Source organism: Macaca nemestrina, chromosome 11, assembly GCF_043159975.1.
Source record: "Macaca nemestrina isolate mMacNem1 chromosome 11, mMacNem.hap1, whole genome shotgun sequence".
NCBI classification, from domain to species: Eukaryota; Metazoa; Chordata; class Mammalia; order Primates; family Cercopithecidae; genus Macaca; species Macaca nemestrina.
In genome coordinates this window covers 130,810,320-130,833,207 of record NC_092135.1, presented here as the reverse complement: position 1 = coordinate 130,833,207, position 22,888 = coordinate 130,810,320, and the positions used below count along the sequence as shown (strand labels likewise).

General features: G+C 40.9%; 1 protein-coding gene and 1 pseudogene across 7 annotated transcripts in view; one reads left to right on the top strand and one right to left on the bottom strand.

Moving 5' to 3' along the window:
• The window catches only part of LOC105473906 (GRB10 interacting GYF protein 2), a 164,072-nt gene that overhangs the window by 121,805 nt on the left and 19,379 nt on the right, over positions 1-22,888 (bottom strand). For all 7 annotated transcript variants that reach the window (XM_071073568.1, XM_071073566.1, XM_071073567.1 and 4 more), the window contains one exon: positions 3,022-3,105. In XM_071073568.1, coding sequence (XP_070929669.1) covers positions 3,022-3,062 — 41 coding nt within the window. In that variant the 5' untranslated portion in view covers positions 3,063-3,105. The remainder of the gene's footprint in view (positions 1-3,021; positions 3,106-22,888) is intronic.
• LOC105473904 (elongation factor 1-beta pseudogene) lies at positions 7,770-8,501 on the top strand (annotated as a pseudogene).

The window sequence follows — 22,888 nt, the reverse complement described above, 5'->3', positions numbered from 1 at the left end:
TAATGATTCCACAGACCTTAAAAAGTTCAAGCTTTGGCCGGGCGCAGTGGCTCACGCCTGTACTCCCAGCACTTTGGGAGGCCAAGGTGGGCAGATCACCTGAGGTCAGGAGTTCAAGACAAGCCTGGCCAACATGGTGAAACCCCGTCTCTACTAAAATTACAAAAATCAGCTGGGCGTGGTGGTGGGTGCCCGTAATCCCAGCTACTCAGGAGACTGAGGGAGAAGAATCACTTGAACCCGGAGGCAGGGGTTGCAGTGAGCTCAGATTGCGCCACTGCACTCCAGCCTGGGTGACAGAGCAAGGCTGACTCCACCTCAAAAAAAAAAAAAAAAAAAAAAAAGTTAAAGCTTACAGCCACTCATGGTCTGTCCCTACCGAAATTTTAAATGTTCTCCCATCTTCACAACTGCCCCAAGATACAAATAAATTGGTTCATTTTAAGTATTCCTTATTGAACATTATGTTTTACATTATTCACAAAAATGATGACCTTAGTAAACACCGTATCACTTAGTGCTTCTGTCTCATTTAGAGTTAATTGCACACTGGTCCGATGTCATCAATCTAAATCTTGATTCTCAAGTACCCTGGGCACAGCTCTTTACCTCAAGTTTCACAAAGAACGTCATATGTGAAGAAAAATAAGGTAGTACTCTCTACACCTACTGTAACTTTCCAGCTCAGGATTACTTAAAGGGCCTCATATATTCCCTTTGCCAGAAGGAATTGTGACAGATGATACACATAGGGCACTATGCCTACTTACACCTGCATTCCTCAGTTCATCAGCATTTCAGATGACTAAGGGAATGCTCCTAAGCTCTAGTCTGCAAGGTAACAGATATACAATTAGGTGAGTCTACTGTTTAAGCATGGAAATGGTGACTGCCCTCTGTTTAAGGCTACCTCAATTCAAATTTTGTACAAAACACTGAGCCACTCAGGTGAAATACCATCAAACAAAATTTCAGAGTATCAATAAAAAGGAGGATGTGTAAGATGCTATTCAAAGATGCTCAATACTACACTGAGATGACCTTGAGAACTCATGGTATAGGGCAGGAGCCAGCAAACTGTCTCTGTAAAGGGCCAGAGAATATTTAAGCTCTGTGAACCAAATGGCCTCTGTTAACCCTGCCACTGTAGCATGAAAGCAGTCAGAAAATATGGAAGCAAATGGACGTCTCTGTCTTTCAATGAAACTTTACTTACAAAAACTTTACAGTCCCACAGGCCACAATTTGCCAACCCATACTATAGGGCATCAAGCTGAATGTATATTGATTCTAAAACATCATCAGTTTTTCTTTTCCCTTTTGATGTGTCTAAATTCCTGGTGTTCCCTTTCTGTTACCTATAAACAGCAGGATGCTGAAAAAAACAACTTCCTTAAATTAGCTGACAATTTTAACCATGTTTTTATAAAGAAACAGACCTGAAGGTATGTAAATATAAAAGAGAAGCAGTTACAAATTCTAGATAAAGGCGGATGAGATGCACACAAAATGGCTTAAAAAGTAACTTATATGAATTTAAATCCACTTGATAAAAAGAATTAAGGTAGAAATAAAGATTTAACTATAAGAATGTTCATTAAAAATATTTTTATAATGAAAAATCAAGAACAGCTTCTATATGCCACATCTAGAGGACTAGTTGAATAAATGACGGTACATCCATACAATGCAACCGTTTAATACAAGAGAAAATATTTATTGATTAAAAAAAGATGTTTCTGATTTGGTTATTTCTTTAAGCAGGCTACAAAACTAAAGGTACAGTATGATCCCATTTTTGTAAAAAATAAATATATATATACACACACAAATAAGCATACATAAAACCACCTGGAACGATACACCAAGATATTTACAGTGTGTACCATGGATGTTGAAATTACGATGGTATTTTCTGGCTTACTAGTTATTTCTAATTTTTTTAGAAACATATTAATTTGATAATAAAATCATTTTTAAAATATAAAGGAATAACTGAAACAAGTACAGCATTACTTAGGTTAACATGTTCTAAATAAACTCTCAAAATACAGGAGTTCCATCAGTTCTTAGAACTTCAAACAGTGATTTCTCCTCAGTCTCCAAATGCTGGCTATAAAGGTTAAGAAAACTTCAAGATCACATATATTAATAAAAAGAAATGTTTCTAATAGGGTAAGTTAATAAGACTCCTCAAACAGAGTTACTACAGGAAGTCTAGGAAGTCTATATCATTTATTGAACCACACCCACCTGAACAACCAAGAGTTTAAGACATAAATCCAATTTATCTATTTTAGATACTGCTTCTGATATTACCAAAGGGGTTGCCCAAGGTTTGAATAGAAAAATTAATTATTATTATTGATGCCACTGAAGAGAGGATCTTCAATCACCGACTTTGGGGAAAAAGAAAGGAGGGGAGGGGGGAAAGTCACACTACAATGTGATGGATCTCAAAATTCCATGAGAATTCCATATTCGGGGTCCAAACACATCTGTAAGAGACTCAAAGGTCAATTAATTGTTATCATGTCCAACGCTAACTCAATCCTAGACAGGCTACTGCTAACAGCTAGTATAACACTGAACTACCTGCCTAGGCCATCTTTCAAATAGTACTTCAATGAAAACTATTTCTCAAATGAATCTATGAATAGCAATGACAAAACAATGTAGCAGAAAACATAGAGACATAAAAATGTTATAATTATACTTACATAAAATTGTATATGCACCTAGACAACGACTTAAATAAACAGAAAATAATTTTCTAGGAGGGTCAGACTCCCGCCATCATTACATATATAACCAGACAAAGAAAAAAAATTTTAATTAAGTATAGAATACACTCATTTACCAAATATAATTTATTCCTGAACTAACACATTGTTTTCAGCAAGGCACATAAAGCAAAAGTCTCAAAAACATGCACATTTATAAACCACCTAGCACCTGTCAAATACTTTACTACTGTATTAGTCATCCAATATCAAAGAGGATGAGATTTTGAAAACTCACCATTCAGGCCCAAAGTTCAGCGTCTGCGTTTCCGCTGCCATTCTTTTCCGTATTTTTACAACAGATTTTTCTATGAGGAGAAACCTGTTAACGAGAAAAATATCTCCATACAATTAGTTGAGATTAAATGTGGAATTCCAGGCCAGAAAGTACAGCTAGAGAGCATTTTATTTATGCTTCTCTCAACTAGAGTCACAAAAATGAGATTTTAAAATTACTACTTAAAACAATAATATAGCAGGCAAAACGAAATGAATAAATCAACCCTTATATTCTGATTCCCCACCTTTCTATGTTAATCTGGGGGAACGAGGCATAGTTTAAGATGAAGCTAGAGAGACAGGTAGGAACAGACCACACAGGACACTGGGGACTAAGTTAAGGATTCTCTCCCTTTATCTCTGGAACAATGGGGAGTGAATGAAGGGTAATATATTTACATTTTAGTTTCTATTACTTCCTAGTAATGGCTCCCCTCTCACCATGAGGTACATCAAAGATTATTAAAATAAGGACCCTCCTTACCTATCACAGAGCTTCAACTCTCCTCACTTTCTGCATTTAGCATTTTACCCCCTAGTGATTTTTTTTTAACAGACAGTGTGTCTCACTATGTTGCTCAAGCTGGTCTCAAACTCCTGGCCTGACCTCAAGTGATCTTCCTGTCTCAGTCTCTCGAGCCTAGTGCTTCTTTTAAAAATTATCTTGGATCAGGCCAGGAACCACCAGGCAAGTACCTGTATTACAGGTTCATACCTGTAATTCCAGCGCTTTGGGAGGCCGAGATGGGAGAATTGTTTGAGCCCAGGAGTTGGAGACGTGGTCTCTAAAAAAAAAATTTAAAGATCAACTGGGCATGGTGGTATATGCCTGTAGTTTTAGCTGCCTGGGAGGATGAGATGGAGGGATCACCTGAGCCCAGGAGTTTGGGGCTGCAGTGAGGTGTGGTCCTGCCACCGCACTCCAGCCTAGGCGATGGAGTGAGAACCCGTCTCTACAAAATAAATAAATAAAAATAAATTTATAATTTGGGAGGCCAAGCCAGGCAGATGGTTTGGGCCCAGGAGTTCGAGACCTGCTTGGGCAACATAGTGAGACTCCATCTCTTTAAAAAAAAAAAGTTTTTAAATAAAAAAAATATAAACTTTTTAAAAGTTGCCTCAGATTGTCAAGTTAAAATAATAAACTAACGAATTTCACAAGTGACATTTTGAAAGTAATTTTAAGATATGGGAGCTTAAAAATGGAAAATACTATAAAAATTGTAAACATAACTGGCCCTCCATATCCATGGGTTCTGGTCAATGGATTCAACCAACCTCGGATGGAAAAAAATTTTTTAACTGCATCTGTACCAGCATATATAGATACTTCTTTTCCTTGTCATTAATCCCTAAACAATACAGCGGAACAACTATTTACACAGCATTTCTGTTGTATTAAGCATTATAAGTAACCTAGAGGTGTTAAAGTATATAGAAGCATGTACACAGGTTATACGCAAATACTATGCCATTTTACATTATCCTTGGACTTGAGCATCCAAGGATTTTAACATCTGAAGGACATCCTAAAACGAAACCCCATGGACACTCAGGGACAACTGTATACTGTAAAATATCTCTAATATACATCACACAGGGCACTGGGGACCACGTTAAGGAGTCTCTCCCTTTATCACCCTGTTGCCTCTGTTTAAATGATCTACAAAATAATAAACTACAAATGTCTAAAGCTTAGAAACAGCAAAGTAAAAGTGTGTTAACCTTCATAATCAGCTATTCATTTATCTGCCTTCCTTCTGAAAGGTACTTCCAGTCCTATGTCAACCAAGCAGACTCCAAGGGAGATTATCATGTTCTTACTTGACCCTGACTCCCTGCTCCCCCACCACACAAAAGGTGCAAACCAGACTAAAACTGAGGTAAACTTAGTACCCTCCTGGTCTCTTTTTTTGCGGGGGGGGGATAGTCTCGCTCTGTCGCCCAGGCTAGAGTACAGTGGTGCGATCAAGGCTCACTGCAAGCTCCGCCTCCCACGTTCACACCATTCTCCTGCCTCAGCCTCCTGAGTAGCTGGGACTACAGGTGTGTGCCACCATACCCAGCTTTTTTTTTTTTTTTTTTTTTTTTTGTATTTTTAGTAGAGACAAGGTTTCACCATGTTAGCCAGGATGGTCTCATCTCCTGACCTCATGATCCGCCTGCCTTGGCCTCCCAAAGTGCTAGGATCACAGGCATGAGCCACTGTGCCCAGCCCCTCCTCACCTCTTAAAACAACTGGTGATTCAAAGAAAACATAACTGTCGGGCATGGTGGCTCACACCTGTAATCCCAGCACTTTGGGAGGCAAAGGTGGGTGGATCGCTTGAGCCCGGGAGTTCAAGACCAGCCTGGGCAACGTGGCAAAACCCTGTCTCCACAAAAATATACAAAAATTAGCTGGGCATGATGGTGTGAACCTGTAGTCTCAGCTACTAGGAAGGCTGAGGTGGGAGGATCACTTATGCCATGGAGGTCGAGAATACAATGAGCTGCGATTGCACCACTGCACTCCAGCCTAGGCAAAATAGCAAGACCTTGTCTCAATTTTAAAAAAAAAAATTAAAATAAAAAAAGAAAACACACTTTAACATTTTAATTTTCTGAAATTAGAATGAATCTTAAAACTGATGCCAAGTTACAACTGCTACTGGCTGGGTGTGAGTTGTGTTACAGCTGTCTGAACAAGGGCCAATTTTTAAATTGCCACTTTAAATGTCTTCAAAATAATATGATTCTATAGCAAAACTAAATTTATTGTATAACAGAAAAGCAGCAAATACAGCCATGGAATATTAGTGAAGTAACTATTCATCATTCAGAGAATGATTCCAAGTGATTTACAGGACCTCAGAAAGAAAGGAGGGAAAAACCATACAAGCCAATGGAGTCTGTTATGGTTTGCTATTGATATTGATACATGACACTGCACAACCCATATGACCACATGCAGAAGCCCTGAAGTACTAAAAGGGGTTAAAAACTAAACAGCTTATATTGCTCTTAAAATCTTCACAAACATCAAATGACTAATTTTTAAATTGATGACAGAATAATAGAGCATTGTCTTAACTACTGCATCACCAATACTTTGAATGACTGGTGGGGAGAGGGAGGAAGAAAGCACAAGGAGACTTCTATAACGCCAAGTTGAAAAGCGATTTAGAAAAGTCAGACTCTAAATACTCAGATATCTTAGGACTATCTTAACAAATGTATTTTACTTCTATTTTCATTTTCATACATGCAATAAAAGGATACACTATATAATAAAAATCCATTCTTATTTGCTAAATAAGTTTAAAAGAGCTTTTTTTAAAAATATAAAATAATTCTAACAAGAAAAGCCTGTGCCAGATGCAACGGAGTCGTCTTGGCAGTATTCCTTTCTTTCTCAGTAATGCACAAAATGATTAATCTTATAGTTGACACATGTTAAGATTCAATTAAAATTATGGTACATTTTAATTGAATGTAATGAATGAATGACTTGTCAAGGTAGCAATGATCAGACCCCAGGAAAGGTGCCCACTGTTAAACTAAAACAGGTATCACTGCTTACAAATCAGCCTTATGACCTTTTGTAACATAAATCAATTCAGTGTGTTTTCGAAAAGTATGTGGACCTATCTGGATGACAAATAGAACTGAAGAGACTACATCAACTAGAGCTGTAGAGACAACATCAACTGTAATGTTTTTCTTTAATACTAAACATCCTGAAGGCACGGTTTTACCACCATTTTAAGCCCCATCTAGCCAAACGTTTTAAACTCAAACCTGTAAAGGATTCTAGAGCATTGAATAATGGCTCTGCATTTATAAAGCAAGTCAGGATTTAAATCAGACTGCATTTATAAAGCAGGTAAATCTCAACTAAAATTCAAAGTATTTGCTATTTGTGAAAATACTAAATTCATTGTTAGTGATTTAATATTTTCCCCTTTAACTTATTACAAGGCCATCACATATGCCCACATAGGTTCTGCAAAGCACAAAACTCCAGGGTCACTATTAACACAAATGATACAGATGAAGCCCCTACAGGCAGCAGTCTTGAAATATAAACGAAGCCCCAGATTTAAGCAGCATCTAAGGAACAACAAGCAAGGAAATCCTGTTTGGGTCCACTTTATCGTTGCACCTATAAATCTTTAAGTACTGCAAAACTACTACAATGCACAACCATTAAGAGCTCACAAGATTTTTCACTGTCTTGAGCTGGGAAACCAACTACCATTTACAACATGGTTTCCATAAGAAAATTATTTCCTAATGTAAAGACTTGTTTTTTTGTTAAGACTGAGTCTCGCTCTATTGCCCAGGCTGGAGTGCAGTGGCACTCTGCACTTGGCTCACTGCAACCTCTGCCTCCCAGGTTCAAGTGATTCTCCTGCCTCAGCCTCCTGAGTGGCTGGGATTACAGGCGTGCACCATCACACCCAGCTAATTTTTGTATTTTTAGTAGAGACGGGGTTTCACCATGTTGGCCAGGCTGGTCTCAAACTCCCAACCTTAGGTGATCCACCTGCCTCAGCTTCCCAAAATGCTGGGACTACAGGCATGAGCCACCGCACCCGACCCCTAAAGTAAAGATTTCTGAAGAACTCTTAAAAACCTAAGAATATTTTTTTCCTTTCTCAGCGCAAGGTGCCCACAGTTTGCGCTCTTTCTGCTGCTCCCCAGGTCTCAGATACAGCTGACACCATGGATTTTGGAGACCTGAAAAGTCCTGCCGGCCTCCAGGTGCTCAACAATTACCTGGTGGACAAGAGCTACATCGAGGGGTATCTGCCATAACAAGAAGATGTGGCAGTATTTGAAGCAAAGCCTACCGCCTGCTGACTTGTGTCATGCCCTTCGTTGGTATAATCACATCAAGTCTTACGAAAAAGAAAAGGCCAGCCTTCCAGGACTGAAGAAAGCTTTGGGCAAGTATGGTCCTGTGGATGTGGAAGACACTATAGGAAGAGGAGCTAAATAGTAAAGATGATGACATTGATCTCTTTGGATCTGATGGGAGGAGAAAAGTGAAGAAGCGAAGAGGCTAAGGGAAGAATGCCTTGCACAATATGAATCGAAGAAAGCCAAAAAACCTGCACTTATCAAGTCTTCCATCTTACTAGATGTGAAACCTTGGGATGAGAAGACAGTTATGGCGAAATTAGAGGAGTGCATCAGAGGCATTCAAGCAGATGGCTTAGTCTGGGGCTCATGTGAACTAGTTCAAGTGGGATACGGAATTAAGAAACTTCAAATACGTTGCGTAGTTGAAGATAAAGTTGGAACAGATATGCTGGAGAAGCAGATCACTGCTTTTGAGGACTATGTGCATGCAGTCCATGGATGGGGCTGCTTTCAACAAAATCTAAAATCCATCCTGGATCATGTCATTTAAATAAAAGCTTGAAAGGTTAATTAAAAAAAAAAACCTAAAAATTATAAACCAAGTGATTTAATTATCAAATAAAGAGACCTGCATTACTCAGAACAGTGTTCTGCTCATTCTTCTTTATGATTCAAAACAGGAAATCGAAGAGGCATGAATGCTGGAGAAATCTAAATTATGCACTTAAAAATACTGTATTCTCTTAATTCTGAGTTGCTCATCCCAGACAGCTCCTTCCAAATCAATTTCAATGAGTCCAGGTTTAATGTATTGACATGTACTGGAGGCATGGTCTTACACTCTGCCTCTAAATTATAAATTAGTTGGAATGGAAACTGTGCATTATCTCTGAATAGTCTTTTCTAAGGATGTAATGAGGTATTCAAAGGAGCTTAGGGCAACATTTTAAGCTCCAACTATCCAAATGTTTTCAGTTTAAACTCCTAGAAGACTTGTGACCTTTAGAAAACAGCTCTGGAGGCCAGGTGCAGTGCCTCACACCTGTAATCTCAGCACTTTGGGAAGCGGAGGGATGAAGATCACTTGAGCTCAGAAGCTCAAGAACAGTCTGGACAACACGGCAAAAACCTCACCTCTACACAAAATACAAAACTTAGTCGCGCGTGGTGGTATACTCCTGTAGTCCAAGCTACTTGGGAGGCTGAGGTGGGAGGACTGCTTGAGCCCAGGAGGTCGAGACTGCAGTGAGCCCCTCCAGCCTGGGCAACAGAGCCAGACCCAGTAAGGAAAAGGAAAAGAAAAGAAAAAGAAAAGGGAAAGGAAAGGGAAAAGAAAAGGGCTCTGAGTTTATAAAGCAATTCAGGATTTGAACCAGACTCTGGACGCTCTGCTCCATCATGCTATCCTGCCTCTGCAGACTGTCTTTTGTTGAAACTATGACCTCCCTTTTCCTCCATTACCAGCACTATCCTGGTATTTCTCTGCCCATCTTTATTTCCCTCTAAATTACAGAATGGCAAAGAGGACATGCAGAGAGTAGGAGTGTCATTTTAACAACAGCAATTAAAAATCTGCCCACAAATTTCTAACTGGCCACTGGCTGGGAGAGATGATCCCACCCCTGCAATTAATCACAAATCTGATTTTTCTCTCCCATGACCAATGTGGCATGGGATCAACAACTGATCACATCATCAAGGCACTACTGTTTTCAGTTTACTGGTCAGCCAGTCTCAAAAGCCCAGATCATCTGAAACTCTCTCTACTCCATCCCTTATATCCAGTCATTTTGTCTCAAATTTAGCCTACTTCTCCTTTAAGATGCCTCTTGCATTCCTCTTTCATTATAGTCCAAACTCTATTAATGCATGTCTGGATTATTATAACAAAAGTTCTCATTCACTTCCCTGACTGGGCCTCAAGATCAATTTTCCTAAGGCACCTTTCTGATCATGGCCTATACTCCTCTAAAAAAGTCCAAACACACCTACTATGTACCATCAATCTGACAACTCATGCCTCCCTCCCCAACTCAATCTCCTATTGTTTCACCTCCCAACTCAAGGCCAAATGAGAACTTTCTACTGTCCACTGAATTTTCCTTCCTCTTTAGTTGTGCTATGACATACCCTTCCCCCAGAAGCCCGACCTCCCTCCCTTAGAATGGCTCGTACAAAACCAAGGATCTATTCAAACACCCACTCCATAAAATAGTTCCCAAAGCAGTAAAAGCACTGCTCCCTCTGGAAAGGAAAATCTAAAACACAGGATAACATAAATGGAATGGAATCTACAGGACTGAATGTTGGGGGTATTTTTCAAACATGTATTATAAAGCTTAAAAGGAAGCAGAAAACAGCAAAATGAATTTGGGGGGATGAATACTGAGGATGGTTTTGAACAAAATAAGTGCAAGGTGCTTGAGGAGGTATCCAAAAGACCTAGAGTTGAAGAGTAGTCATAATAGAAAGATACAGATTTAATGGAAGTGAATCCATAAAGTTACAATCAAAAATTGAATAAGGCTACCCCAAAGCAGAAATCTTAAGAACAAGAACAAAGCCTCAGCAATCACTGTACAGGCTGATACAGGAAGAAAGAGAAAGACCACAGAGGTAGAGATCTCTAGCCCAAACCTTTCACTAAACTCAAATTCACTGACTCTAATCTTCTCCCCCGAGGTACTATTCTCACCACATTCTCTATAACTAAAATAGAACCCATACTAACCTCCAAGAAGTTCACAATTCCTCTTGCCTCTCCGCTATTCCCATTTCCTGAGGTAAAGATGTTAACAGACCAGTGTGTATCCCTCCATACTTCACACTCAAACATGTTCATATATATGTGGTGGGGAAAGGGGATTAGCTATTTGCTATTATAAAGCAAGAATCATACTATATACCTTATTCTGAGACAGGCAATTATCTCAATATATTTGCATGGACAAACTTCTAATAAACAGATACAGAGTTAAGTTGCAGTTTTTAAAAGCTAAAATGGGCCGGGCACAGTGGCTCATGTCTGTAATCCCAGGACTTTGGGAGGCCAAGAAAGGTGAATCAAGTTGAGGCCAGGAGTTCAAGACCAGCCTGGCCAATATGCTGAAACCCTGTCTCTACTAAAAATACAAAAAACTAGCTGGGTGTGGTGGTGCACGCCTGTAATCCTAGTTACTCAGGAGGCTGAGGCATGAGAATCATTTGATCCCAGGAGGCAGAGGCTACAGTGAGCTGACATCGCACCACTGCACTCCAGCCTGGGCAACAGAGCAAGACTCTGTGCCAAAATAAAAAAAAAGCAAGCTGTGTAACATTCCATAGAAATGGATAACTTTTACTTTTTTGCCTTTATGAACAATGCTGCAATAAACAACCTTTTATTCATATATTTATGCCTTTATCTCTACTAGACAGAATTCTAAAATCACAGTTGCTTAGTGTATAATATGATTTCTTTACAGAAAATTAAAGTTCACCTAAGTGATAGTCCTCTAGAAAGAGGAACTGGAAGTATGGAGTGGGCAAGATCTATCTTCCATTGAGTTACCTTTTTGTACTTTTGAAATCTTGTCACGTATATTTTAAAATAAATTTTCACCTAGAAGAAATCTCAAATCCTCAAAAGCTATAGGACCTATTTAAAAATTAAAAAAAAAAAAAAACCAACTATTTTATTTATTTATTTTTTAACTTTTATGTTTTTGAGACAGGGTCTCACTGTTACCCAGGCTGGACGTGAACTCCTCAGCTCAAGCAATCCTCCCACCTTGGCCTCCCCAGTGGCTGAAACTATAGGTATGCACCACTGTGGCTTATTTACTTTACTCTTTTTAAAACTTTTAACAAAGGGTATTTGGGGATGGGGAGAAGGGTGTGCTCCCATATGAATTTTTTTTTTTTTTTTTGGAGACAGAGCCTTGCTCTGTCACCGGGGCTGGAGTGCAGTGATGCAATGTCAGCTCACTGCAATCTCGGCCTCCCAGGTTCAAGCAAGTCTTCTGCCTCAGCCTCCCCAGTAGCTGGGATTACAGGTGCCAAACACCACACCCAGGTAATTTTTGTATTTTTAGTAGAGACAGGATTTTGCCATATTGGCCAGGCTGGTCTCAAACTCCTGACCTCAAGTGATCCACCCGCCTTGGCCTCCCAAAGTGGTGGATTACAGGTGGATTACAAGTGTGAGCCATGGTGACCAGCCTCATCTTGCTTACTTTTAAACTCCAAACTGCAAAAAGTTAAAAGCCATTACTACTACTGGCCACCTGAAGGGCTGGCCAAAGGATCCATGTCCTAAACTCTCCCAGTCCCAAATTTTTACTAGTAGCCCCAACCTATTCTACAGAGTAACACACTTCATATACAGAAATATATAAGTAAGAGCAGATTTTCTAAACAGAATCCCATGAAATAATTTCTTTGATCCAATACAAAAATCTAATGGATACTGCTAATATTATCTGGTAACCCCAACCAGACTACTTGGATGCATTATGAACAAGGAATACAATGACAACTCCTGCCCTCAAGGCGCCAGTCTAATAAAAAAAACAATGAGTACCACCTGATAAGGACTACAATGAACTATGCAAAGTAAGCTCTGGGAATACTGGGAAGATTATCCTAAAATGAGAAGCATAACACTGAAGATCTGTTGAATTATAGTATTTGCTAGCATTTATTGAGAGCTAACTATGTGCTTACTAAGAGTTCAAAGTGCTTTATATGTATTCTTTTAATTTGACATAGATTCTTTGGCCCAATTTTGTAGATGAGGAAATGAGGCACAGAGAAAAGTTAAGCAGCTTGCACAAGGTCAAATCATATTATAAGGACTCCAAAAACCAGACACTAAGAATGAGGCAGTCTTTAAGGGTAAAGGGGGAGAGGGAGAGGTGCAGGAAAGGGTAAAGGAGAAAGACCTACGTTCTTTTGGAAGATAATTTGTTCAACAGGCTAAAAAACTAATGTGAAGACTGGTAAAACAGTGGCTACATCACAAAAGTCTTTGCATTTCATATTTCCAGGATAAAATTTGTACTTTAGAAAGATGACTGAGGATAGTTACTTGGAGGAGAATGAATTCGATCTAGTAGGGAAGAGTGAGGTGATGAGTAACTAAACTTCACTAACATGAAAGGATACCAACAACATATTAAGTGTTCAAGGCAAGTTACAGAATACAGAGAATATGATTATATTTAAAACATTTTAAAATACATTGGATATATATAAATATGCCCCAAAATGTTAATACTTCTAAGTGGTAGGATTGTGGATAATTCTCTTTTCCTATTAAGTTTCTAATTTGTGCATACAACAAAGATGGTAGTGGTACATTTTTTTTAAGGAAAGTATTTGAAAGTTTCAAATATTAGGCCAGGTGCCGTGGCTCACGACTGTAATCCCAAAGCTTTAGGAGACTGAAGCAGGAGGATTATCTGAGGCCAGAAGTTTGAGATCAGCCTAGGCAACATAGTGAGAGCTCATCTCTACAAAAAAGTAAAATTTTAATTAGCCAGGTATGGTGGCACTTGCCTTAGTCCCAGCTACTTGGGAGGCTGAGGTGGATGGTTTGAGCCTAGTTCAGGGCTCCAGTGAGCTACGATAGCACCACTGCACTCTAGCCTGGGTGACAGCGAGACAGTCTCCAAAAGAAAAAAAAAGTTTCTATTTATATTTAAGTCAAAAAAGAGAAAGACTGAAAATTCTTCATTGGCTTCAGAAACGAACTCACTGATGACCTGCAAGAATGCAGTTAGGAGTACCGTGGGGGACAAAGCCAGATTTCAATGGAGTGAGGCATGACTGGGAGGTGAGGAAGGGAAGACCACAAATGCAGTCAACTCTTTCAAGAATCTTACATGTGAGGCCGGCACAAGCCCATGCCTATAATCCCAGCACTTTAGGAGACCAAGATGGGTGGATCACTCGAGGTCAGGTGTTCGAGACCAGCCTGGCCATCATGGTGAAATCCTGTCTTACTAAATATACAAAACAAAACAAAACAAAATTAGCCGGGCATGGCGGCGGGCGCCCGTGAATCCCAGCTACTCCGAAGGCTGAGGCAGGAGAATCTCTTGAACCCAGAAGGTTCAAGGCGGAGGTTGCAGTGAGCTGACATCACACCACTGCACTCCAGCCTGGGTGACAGAGCAAGACTCCATCTCAAAACTAAGAATCTTAGCTGTGGAAGGCTGGGTGCAGTGGCTCACGCCTGTAATCCCAGCACTTTGGGAGGCCAAGGCGGGAGGATCACCTGAGGTCGGGAATTCAAGACCAGCCTAACATGGAGAAACCCTGTCTCTACTGAAAATAAAAAAAATTAGCCAGGCGTGGTGGCAAAACCCTGTAATCCCTGCTACTCAGGAGGCTGAGGCAGGAGTATCACTTGAACCCGGGAGTCGGAGGTTGTGGTGAGCTGAGATAGCGCCACTGCACTCCAGCCTGGGCAACTAGAGCGAAATTCCATCTCAAAAAAAAAAAAAAAAAGAAAATGGCCAGGCACGGTGGCTTACGCCTGTAATCCCAGCACTTTGGGAGGCCGAGGCAGGCAGATCACGAGGTCAGGAGTTTGAGACCAGCCTGGCCAGTATGTTGAAACTCCTGTCTCCACTAAAAATTAAACTCCCGTCTCTACTAAAAATACAAAAATTAGCTGGGTGTGGTGGCGTGCGCCTGTACTCCCAGCTACTTGGGAGGCTGAGGCAGAAGAATCGCTTGAACCCAGGAGGCTGGGTTGCAGAGAGCCGAGATCATGCCACTGCACTCCAGCCTAGGCTACAGAGCGAGACTCCACCTCAAAAAAAAAAAAAAAAAAAAAAAAAAAAAAAAAAAAAAAAGATTCTTAGCTGTGGGAGAAGAGAAATAAAGTAGAATGGAAAGAAAATTTCCATTTTTTTATTTTAGATATATCCCCAATGAAAAATTACTAGCAGAGTCAAAAGGTGAAGAAACAATTCAACAAAAATGTCATGTAAATGAAATCTCTGAGAAGGCAGGAAGTATGAGGGTTTCACAGAACAAATAGAAACAAAAACGACTCCTATCTACTTGTAACCAGAGGAAAGTAGATCCAAATGACTTAGAATGCTTCCAAGGTTATGTAGGGTTTTACTGAAGGGGGTAGGGGAATTTAAAAGGAAATTGAGACCAAGCTAATGCCCATGCCTGGAATCCCAGCACTGAGGCTGAGGTAGGCAGATTGCTTAAGCCCAGGAGTTTGAGACTAGGCTGGGAAACACAGCAAGATCCTATATCTACAAAACCTACATAAAAAATAATTTTAAAATAAACCAACAAAAACAAAAATAAAGGAAACGGAAGGGAATTCATCAAACTGATGGCTTCATCTTTTCAGAAAAGTAGGTAAACGACACAGAAGATAAGGTAGGGTTTGAGGAAACTAAAGAAATTGATAGCTGCTGTGTTCTATGCTAGAGATTTTTTTTTTTAATAAACTTGAGAAATAATTATAGATTAAAAAGTTACAAAGATAAAACAGAAAGTACCGTCAGTTTCCCCTAATGTTAACAACTTAGGTTACACAATACTTTGTCAAAACTAAGAAACCAACATTGGTACATCACTATTACCTATATTTCAGAGTTTATTCAGATTTCATCAGTTTTTCCAACAACATCCTTGTTCCGTGCCAGTCTCCAATTCAGGACACCTTGTTGCACTTAGCTACAGTATCTCTAAAGACCCAATAAAGATAGAGAAGTGATATGGTTAGGCTTTGTGTCCCCACTCAAATCTCATCTTGAATTGTCATCCCTATAATCCCCACGTGTCAAGGGAGAGACCAGACGGAGGTAACTGAATCATGGGGGCAGTTTCCCCCATGCTGTTCTTATCAGATCTGATGGTTTTATAAGGGGCTCTTCCTGCTTCCGTTGGCACTTCTCTCTCCTGCCACCTTGTGTAGAAGGTGCCTTGCTTCCCCTTCTCCTTCTGCCATGATTGTAAGTTTCCTGCGGCCACCCCAGCCATGAAAAACTGAGTCAATCAAACCTCTTTTTTTTTTTTGAGACGGAGTCTCGCTCTGTCACCCAGGCTGGAGTGCAGTGGCCAGATCTCGGCTCACTGCAAGCTCCGCCTCCCGGGTTTATGCCATTCTCCTCCCTCAGTTTCCCGAGTGGCTGGGACTACAGGCGCCTGCCACCTCACCCGGCCAGTTTTTTGTATTTTTTGTAGAGACGGGGTTTCACTGTGTTAGCCAGGATGGTCTCGATCTCCTGACCTCATGATCCACCCGTCCTGGCCTCCCAAAGTGCTGGGATTACAGGCCTGAGCCACCGCGCCCGGCCAAACCTCTTTCTTTTATAAATTACCCAGTCTCAGGCAGTTCATTACAGCAATATGAAAATGGGCTAATACAAGAGGGAAGCTAATCTGCAAGGTTGTGGGCTTCTTTCTCCAACGTAGCAGCCTGGGTATGGGGCAGAGAGCCCACAGGAAACCAGGGTTAGGGTTTTGTCAGCATGGTAAAGGGAAGAATAAGAGGCAAAGTAGAGAGTGCTGGCAGAAGTGTGATTTAGACACTATGGGGAAGGGTGTAAAAACAGAAGAGAGTTGACAAATTTAAGATGTTGGTAATGCCAAAAAGCAAGTACAGTAGGAACAAAAATGAATGCACTACCAGAACTGGAGATTAAAGTAAAAGACAAGAAACCAGGAACCTGGGAGGACTGGATGGATCAGCTACATAGACTCTAAAGTAACCTCAGGATAATGGCAGAGAGGAAAATAGAAAAAACAATGAATCAAAGGGTAAGACCACAGGGTCCTTTTCTGATACTAAGGAAGGGAAGAGAGATGCATTGTCAGACAGCATGAACTTCAGAAGAAAGAGAGTTTTGCACAAAGATAGAGAAAAAATGGCTAACCTGACCACATATGATCTATCACCTAAACTAGAAAATGTATGAAAGGATACTAAGAACTGCATAGAGGAACAGCAGCAAGCTAGGCAGAAGAGCCACACTAATCAAGGAATAGAATGAGCCTGTGAATGGAGAAGGATGAAGACCCTGATTCTGCATCCTGACATATCACAGTGCAAGAAAATCAGGCCGGGCGCGGTGGCTCAGGCCTGTAATCCCAGCACTTTGGGAGGCCAAGACGGGTGGATCACGAGGTCAGGAGATTGAGACCATCCTGGCGAACACCGTGAAACCCCGTCTCTACTAAAAAGTACAAAAAACTAGCCGGGCGAGGTGGCGGGCGCCTGTAGTCCCAGCTACTCAGGAGGCTGAGACAGGAGAATGGCCCGAACCCGGGAGGCGGAGCTTGCAGTGAGCTGAGATCTGGCCACTGCACTCCAGCCTGGGCGACAGAGTGAGACTCCGTCTAAAAAAAAAAAAAAAAAAAATCTACTGTTACCCTCAGAGGACTAAAGGGAAGGTAAGATTACCAGGGCAGATGGGCTTCAGTTACCACAAGAAAGCTGAAAAACATCTTATGAACACGAGGGAGAGGTTTAACACAAAAATAACATTTCAGAGAATTCAAGAGGAAAGTCTTAGGAATTAAACAAGAGATTTGGTCAAGGGAAGAAGAAACTCTGTTGGTATGAAGATCAGACTACAAAAAAGGATGAATAAATAGAGAGACTTTCATTCTGGACAAGGACAGATGATGACAGGAATGCATCGCATAGTGGAACTGGCAGGTCTCAGGAATTCTGAGAACTTACCCTCACATCTCTGAGGAAGGAGTCAGAAAAAGACAGTGCCTCTGAAGGAATGTGGGCAAAATATTGTTAGTTCTGAGACCACTCTATTAGCATACCTTTCTCATGCTGAAAGCAACTCTGACAGAGAAGATAATCGGGTTCTTCCCTCCCTCTTCTGGCCTTTTCTCTTTGGCTATTCCAACACTAGGGATAAGGACTTCAAAGAAAGTTCTATCGCATATTTTAAAGACATGACTTAAAAGCAGCTGAGAGGCAGGGCGCGGTGGCTCATGCCTGTAATCCCAGCACTTTGGGAGGCCAAGGTGAGTGAATTTCTTGAGGCCAGGAGTTTTGAGACCAGCATGGCCAACATGGCAAAACCCGGTCTCTACTAAAAATACAAAAATTAGCCAGTCGAGGTAGTTCATGCCTGTTATCCCAGCTCTTCAGGAGGCTGAGGCAGAATTGCTTGAACCTGGGAGGCGGAGGTTGCAGTAAGCTGAGATCATGCCATTGCACTCCAGCCTGGACAACAGAGTGAGCCTCCGTCTCAACAACAACAATAAAAAAATTACACTGTTGGTGGGAGTGTAAACTAGTTCAATCACTGTGGAAGACAGTGTGGCAATTCCTCAAGGATACAGAACTAGAAATACTATTTGACCCAGTGATCCCATTACTGGGTATATACCCAAAGGATTATAAATCATGCTACTATAAAGACATGTGCATACGTATGTTTATTGTAGCATTATTCACAACAGCAAAGACTTGGAACTAACCCAAATGTCCATCAATGATAGACTGGATTAAGAAAACATGGCACATATACACCATGGAATACCATGCGGCCACAAAAAAGGATGAATTCATGTCCTTTTTGCAGGGACATGGATGAAGCTGGAAACCATTCTGAGCAAACTATCACAAGGACAGAAAACCAAACACCACACGTTCTCACTTACAGGTGGGAATTGAACAATGAGAACACTTGGACACACCGTGGAGAACATCACACACCAGGGCCTGTCATAGGATGGGGGGCTGGGAGAGGGATAGCATTAGGAGAAATACCTAATGTAAATGACAAGTTAATGGGTGCAGCAAACCAACATGGCACAGGTACACCTATGTAACAAACCTGCACGTTGTGCACATGTAGCTTAGAACTTAAAGTATAATTTTAAAAAAAACAGCTGAGAGAATATTTCTACATAACTGCTTTTTCAGACTTTGTCCATTACTCAAAATTACACATAAGTGACTTCAAGTAATATATTCCTTATGCAATAATACCAATAAGCTGTCTTCTTCAATAAATTGTATCCTTGTACTTGGCAGTGAATATTATATAAGCTAGACTTTTTGTCAACTTCTAAATAACTGAGCTAAATTTAGACCTTACTATAAGTTATTTTATCTGATTATTAGTATAATGATTTTTCTTTTTCTCCCTATATTTTTCTATAATTTTCATGACTTCCTCTTTAAGACTGTTCATCTCCTCTTTGGGACCTCATCTATCACTTCGTGGGCCTAAGTACATTTTCACAGGAGAAAAAAGAAATCAACCTAGGTCCTTCTTATTGTTGAGTTTATTATAAAGAAAAGACAGACTCTGACCTCTCCCTCTTAGCCTGCCATTTTCTTACAGCCTGGCACAGCCTAGAGGAACGAAGCAACTTCTGATCTCAGGAAATCACTTTCAACAAAAAAGGTAGCAAATCTACATAGTAAGTCCCATGTGGGTAAAATCAGCAAGAAGAAGCCAAAGCAGATGCTGAGTCAGACTCCAGCACAGTGTCTGATACTTCAACTTTGACAGTGTTCCCGAATACTGCTTCCCAGAAGTCTTGAAGACAGATTAGCTACCACCACTATTTCACTAAGAACTCAAAACATACATACCTTTGAAAATCCCCTGGATCTTTATTATAAAAATTATGTGGCCAGCACAGTGGTTCACACCTGTGATCCCATCTACTCGGGAGGCTGAGGCAGAAGAATTGCTTCAACCCAGGAGACAGAGGTTGCAGTGAGCTGAGATCACGCCACTGCACTCCAGCCTGGGCAAAAAAGCAAGACTCTGTCTCAAAAAAAAAAAAAAAAAAAAAAAAAGTGCTACTACAAATCTCTACTTCCTAGCTACACAAAACTTACCCAGAAAAAATATGGTGAAATTTGGGATGGAATCCAGCCAGTACTATGTATAGTCTGCCACAAGACTAACACAGAATGAATACCAAGGAACCTGAATCTGCCCCCATTCCCATTCCCTACCTACGTTTTTCCAAAAGCTGAAAAAAGACCAACTCCTCTAGCACTCTCCACATATACTAAACAAATTAGTAGTTCTGTCCCCACTACAGCAGTCAGTGATTTTTAGTTTAGCCAGACATGAATTAAGATAACACAAGATTAATAACTTTATTAGTGCAAATTAGTTCAACTACTTCAAAAAAATTGGCAATATCCATTAAATCTAAACTGTATGCCTACCCTGTGATCCCATAACAAACTGCTACACATACGCCCAAGGGAACTGAAGTTCTATTTCTACCAAAAGACAAGAGATTCATAGTAGCTTTATTTATAATTGTCAAAAACTGACATTTGGGTATTACGTCCATCAATGTAAACGTACATCAACAGGCAAATCAATCTGCAGTATACGCACATAATGAAATATTACTCAGCAATTTTTAAAAAAGAACCAGTCGGGTGTGGTGGCTCACGCCTGTAATCCCAGCACTGCGGGAGGCTGAGGTGGGAGGATCACGTGAGGTCAGGAGTTCGAGACCAGCCTGGCCAACAACGGTGAAACCCTGTCTCTACTTAAATTACAAACATTAGCTGGGCAAGGTAGTGGGCACCTGTAATTCTAGCTACTCGGGAGGCTGAGACAGGAGAACTGCTTGAACCCAGGAGGCAGAGGTTGTAGTGAGGTTACAGTGAGCCAAGATCATGCCATTGCACTCTAGCTTGGTCAGAGTGAGACTTCGTCTCAAAAAACAAATAACAAAAAAAATTACTGATATTCACAATGATACTGCGAAATCACCCAGATACCATGTTTAGAAAAACAAGCTGGCTAGGAAAAAATATATACTGTATGATTTCTTTTACGTGATGTTCAAGAAGAGTACTATGGTTTGGGTATTTGACCCCTACAAATCTCATGTTGAAATTTGATCACCAATGCTGGAGGCAAGGTCTAATGGGAGGTGTCTGGATTATGGGCAGATCCCTCATGAATGCCTTGGTGCCACTCTCACAGTAATGAGTGAGTCCTTACTTGATTTGTTCCCAAGAGACCTAGTTGTTAAAAACAGCCTGACACCTCCCTCCTCTCTCTCTCTCTTGCTCCCCTCACCATGAGATCTAAACAAACTGGCTCCCCTTTGCCTTCCACTATGAGTGGAAGCAGCCTGAAGCCCTCACGAGAAGTAGACGTTTCTTATACTGCCTACAGAACAATGAGCCAAATAAACTTCTTTTCTTTATAAATCACCCAGCCTCAGGTATTCCTTTATAGCAACACCAACAGACTAAGACAAATAGATAATAAATGGTGACAGATGTCAGGAACGTACTCATCATGGGAAGAGGGGACTACTACACAGGAAGGAGAGGGAATTGGAGTGCTGGAAAAGTTCGCTATCATGATCGAAGTGGTGACTACAAAAGTATATACACATGTAAAAATGTATTGAACGATAAACTTCACATTTGTGCATGTATTTACCATATTTTACATATCAATTATTATTATTGTTTCTTAGAGACAGTGTCTCACTGTTGCCCAGGCTAGAGTGCAGGGCTGCACCCATAGCCCACTGTAACCTCAAACTCCTGGGTGCAAGTGATTCTCTTGCCTCAGCCTCCCAAAGCAGTGGGATTGCAGGTATGAACGACTAGGCCCAGCTCCAGTTGTTTTTAATAAAGGTTAAATAAACCATAAATGGTTTAGCAATTACAAATACTTCAAGGCCAAGCATGGTGGCTCACGCCTGTAATCCCAGGACTTTGGGAGGCCGACGCAGTTGGATTACTTGAGTCCAGGAGTTTCAGACTAGCCTGGGAAACATGGCAAAACCCCATTTCTACAAAAAAAAAAAAAAAAAAAAAAAAAATTAGCTGGGTGTGGTGGTGCACACCTGTGGTCCCAGCTCCTGGGGAGGCTGAAGTGGGAAGATCACCTCAGCCCAGGAGGTCGAGGCTGCAGTGAGCTGTGATCGTGACACTGCACTCCAGCCTGGGATACAAAGTGAGACCCTGGATCAAAAAAACTTCAGTGAGCATGAAACAAAGCTATCTAAACTATTTTATTTTATTTTATTTTTTATTTTTTAAGAAGGAGTCTCGCTCCGTCACCCAGGCTGGAGTGCAGTGGCGCGATCTCTACTCACTGCAAGCTCCGCCTCCCGGGTTCACGCCATTCTCCTGCCTCAGCCTCCCGTGTAGCTGGGACTATAGGCACCCGCCACCGCACCCGTCTAATTTTTGTATTTTTAGTAGAGACGGGGTTTCACCGTGTTAGTCAGGATGGTCTAATTTAATATGTCATCGGAAGACATGCATTTTAAATAGTTTAGCCGGGCGCGGTCCACGCCCGGCTAAACTATTTAAAATGCATGTCTTCCGATGACATATTAAATGCATTCCCTGCTTAAATTTTTGCCATTAAAAAACAAAACAAAAAAACACCGGTCAGGCGCGGTGGCTCATGCCCGTAATCCCAGCACTTTGGGAGGCCAAGGCGGCAGATCACATGAGGCCAGGAGTTCAAGACCAGCCTAGCCAACATGGTGAAACACCATCTCTACACTAAAAATACAAAAAGAAATTAGCCAGATGTGGTGGCACATGCTTGTAATCCCAGCTAGAAGGGAGGACTGAGGCATGAGGATTGCTTGAACGCGGGAGGTGGAGGTTGCAGTGAGCCAAGATTGCGCCACTGCTGTCAGAGTGATGGAGTAAGACTCTGTCTCAAAAAACAAAACAAAACAAAAAACACCATTATCTTGACAAAATAATCTTCAAATCTGTCAGCTCCTAAGACCATAAAAAGGTCTACATTCAAACGAAGCAAGACTCATGTACTAGGCTAAAAGAATGTAGATCTTCGAATGCTTTTTTTCAAATGTCAGAAAACAGCTAAGTAAGAAGATGAAAAGGAAAAAGTCCAAACATGAGGGGGACCCACATTACTTATAATAGTAAAAGACTGGAAGCAATCTTGTAAAAGTGGCACATTCGCTCAACAAAAGACAGCTATCGTAACATCTGCACACAGTAT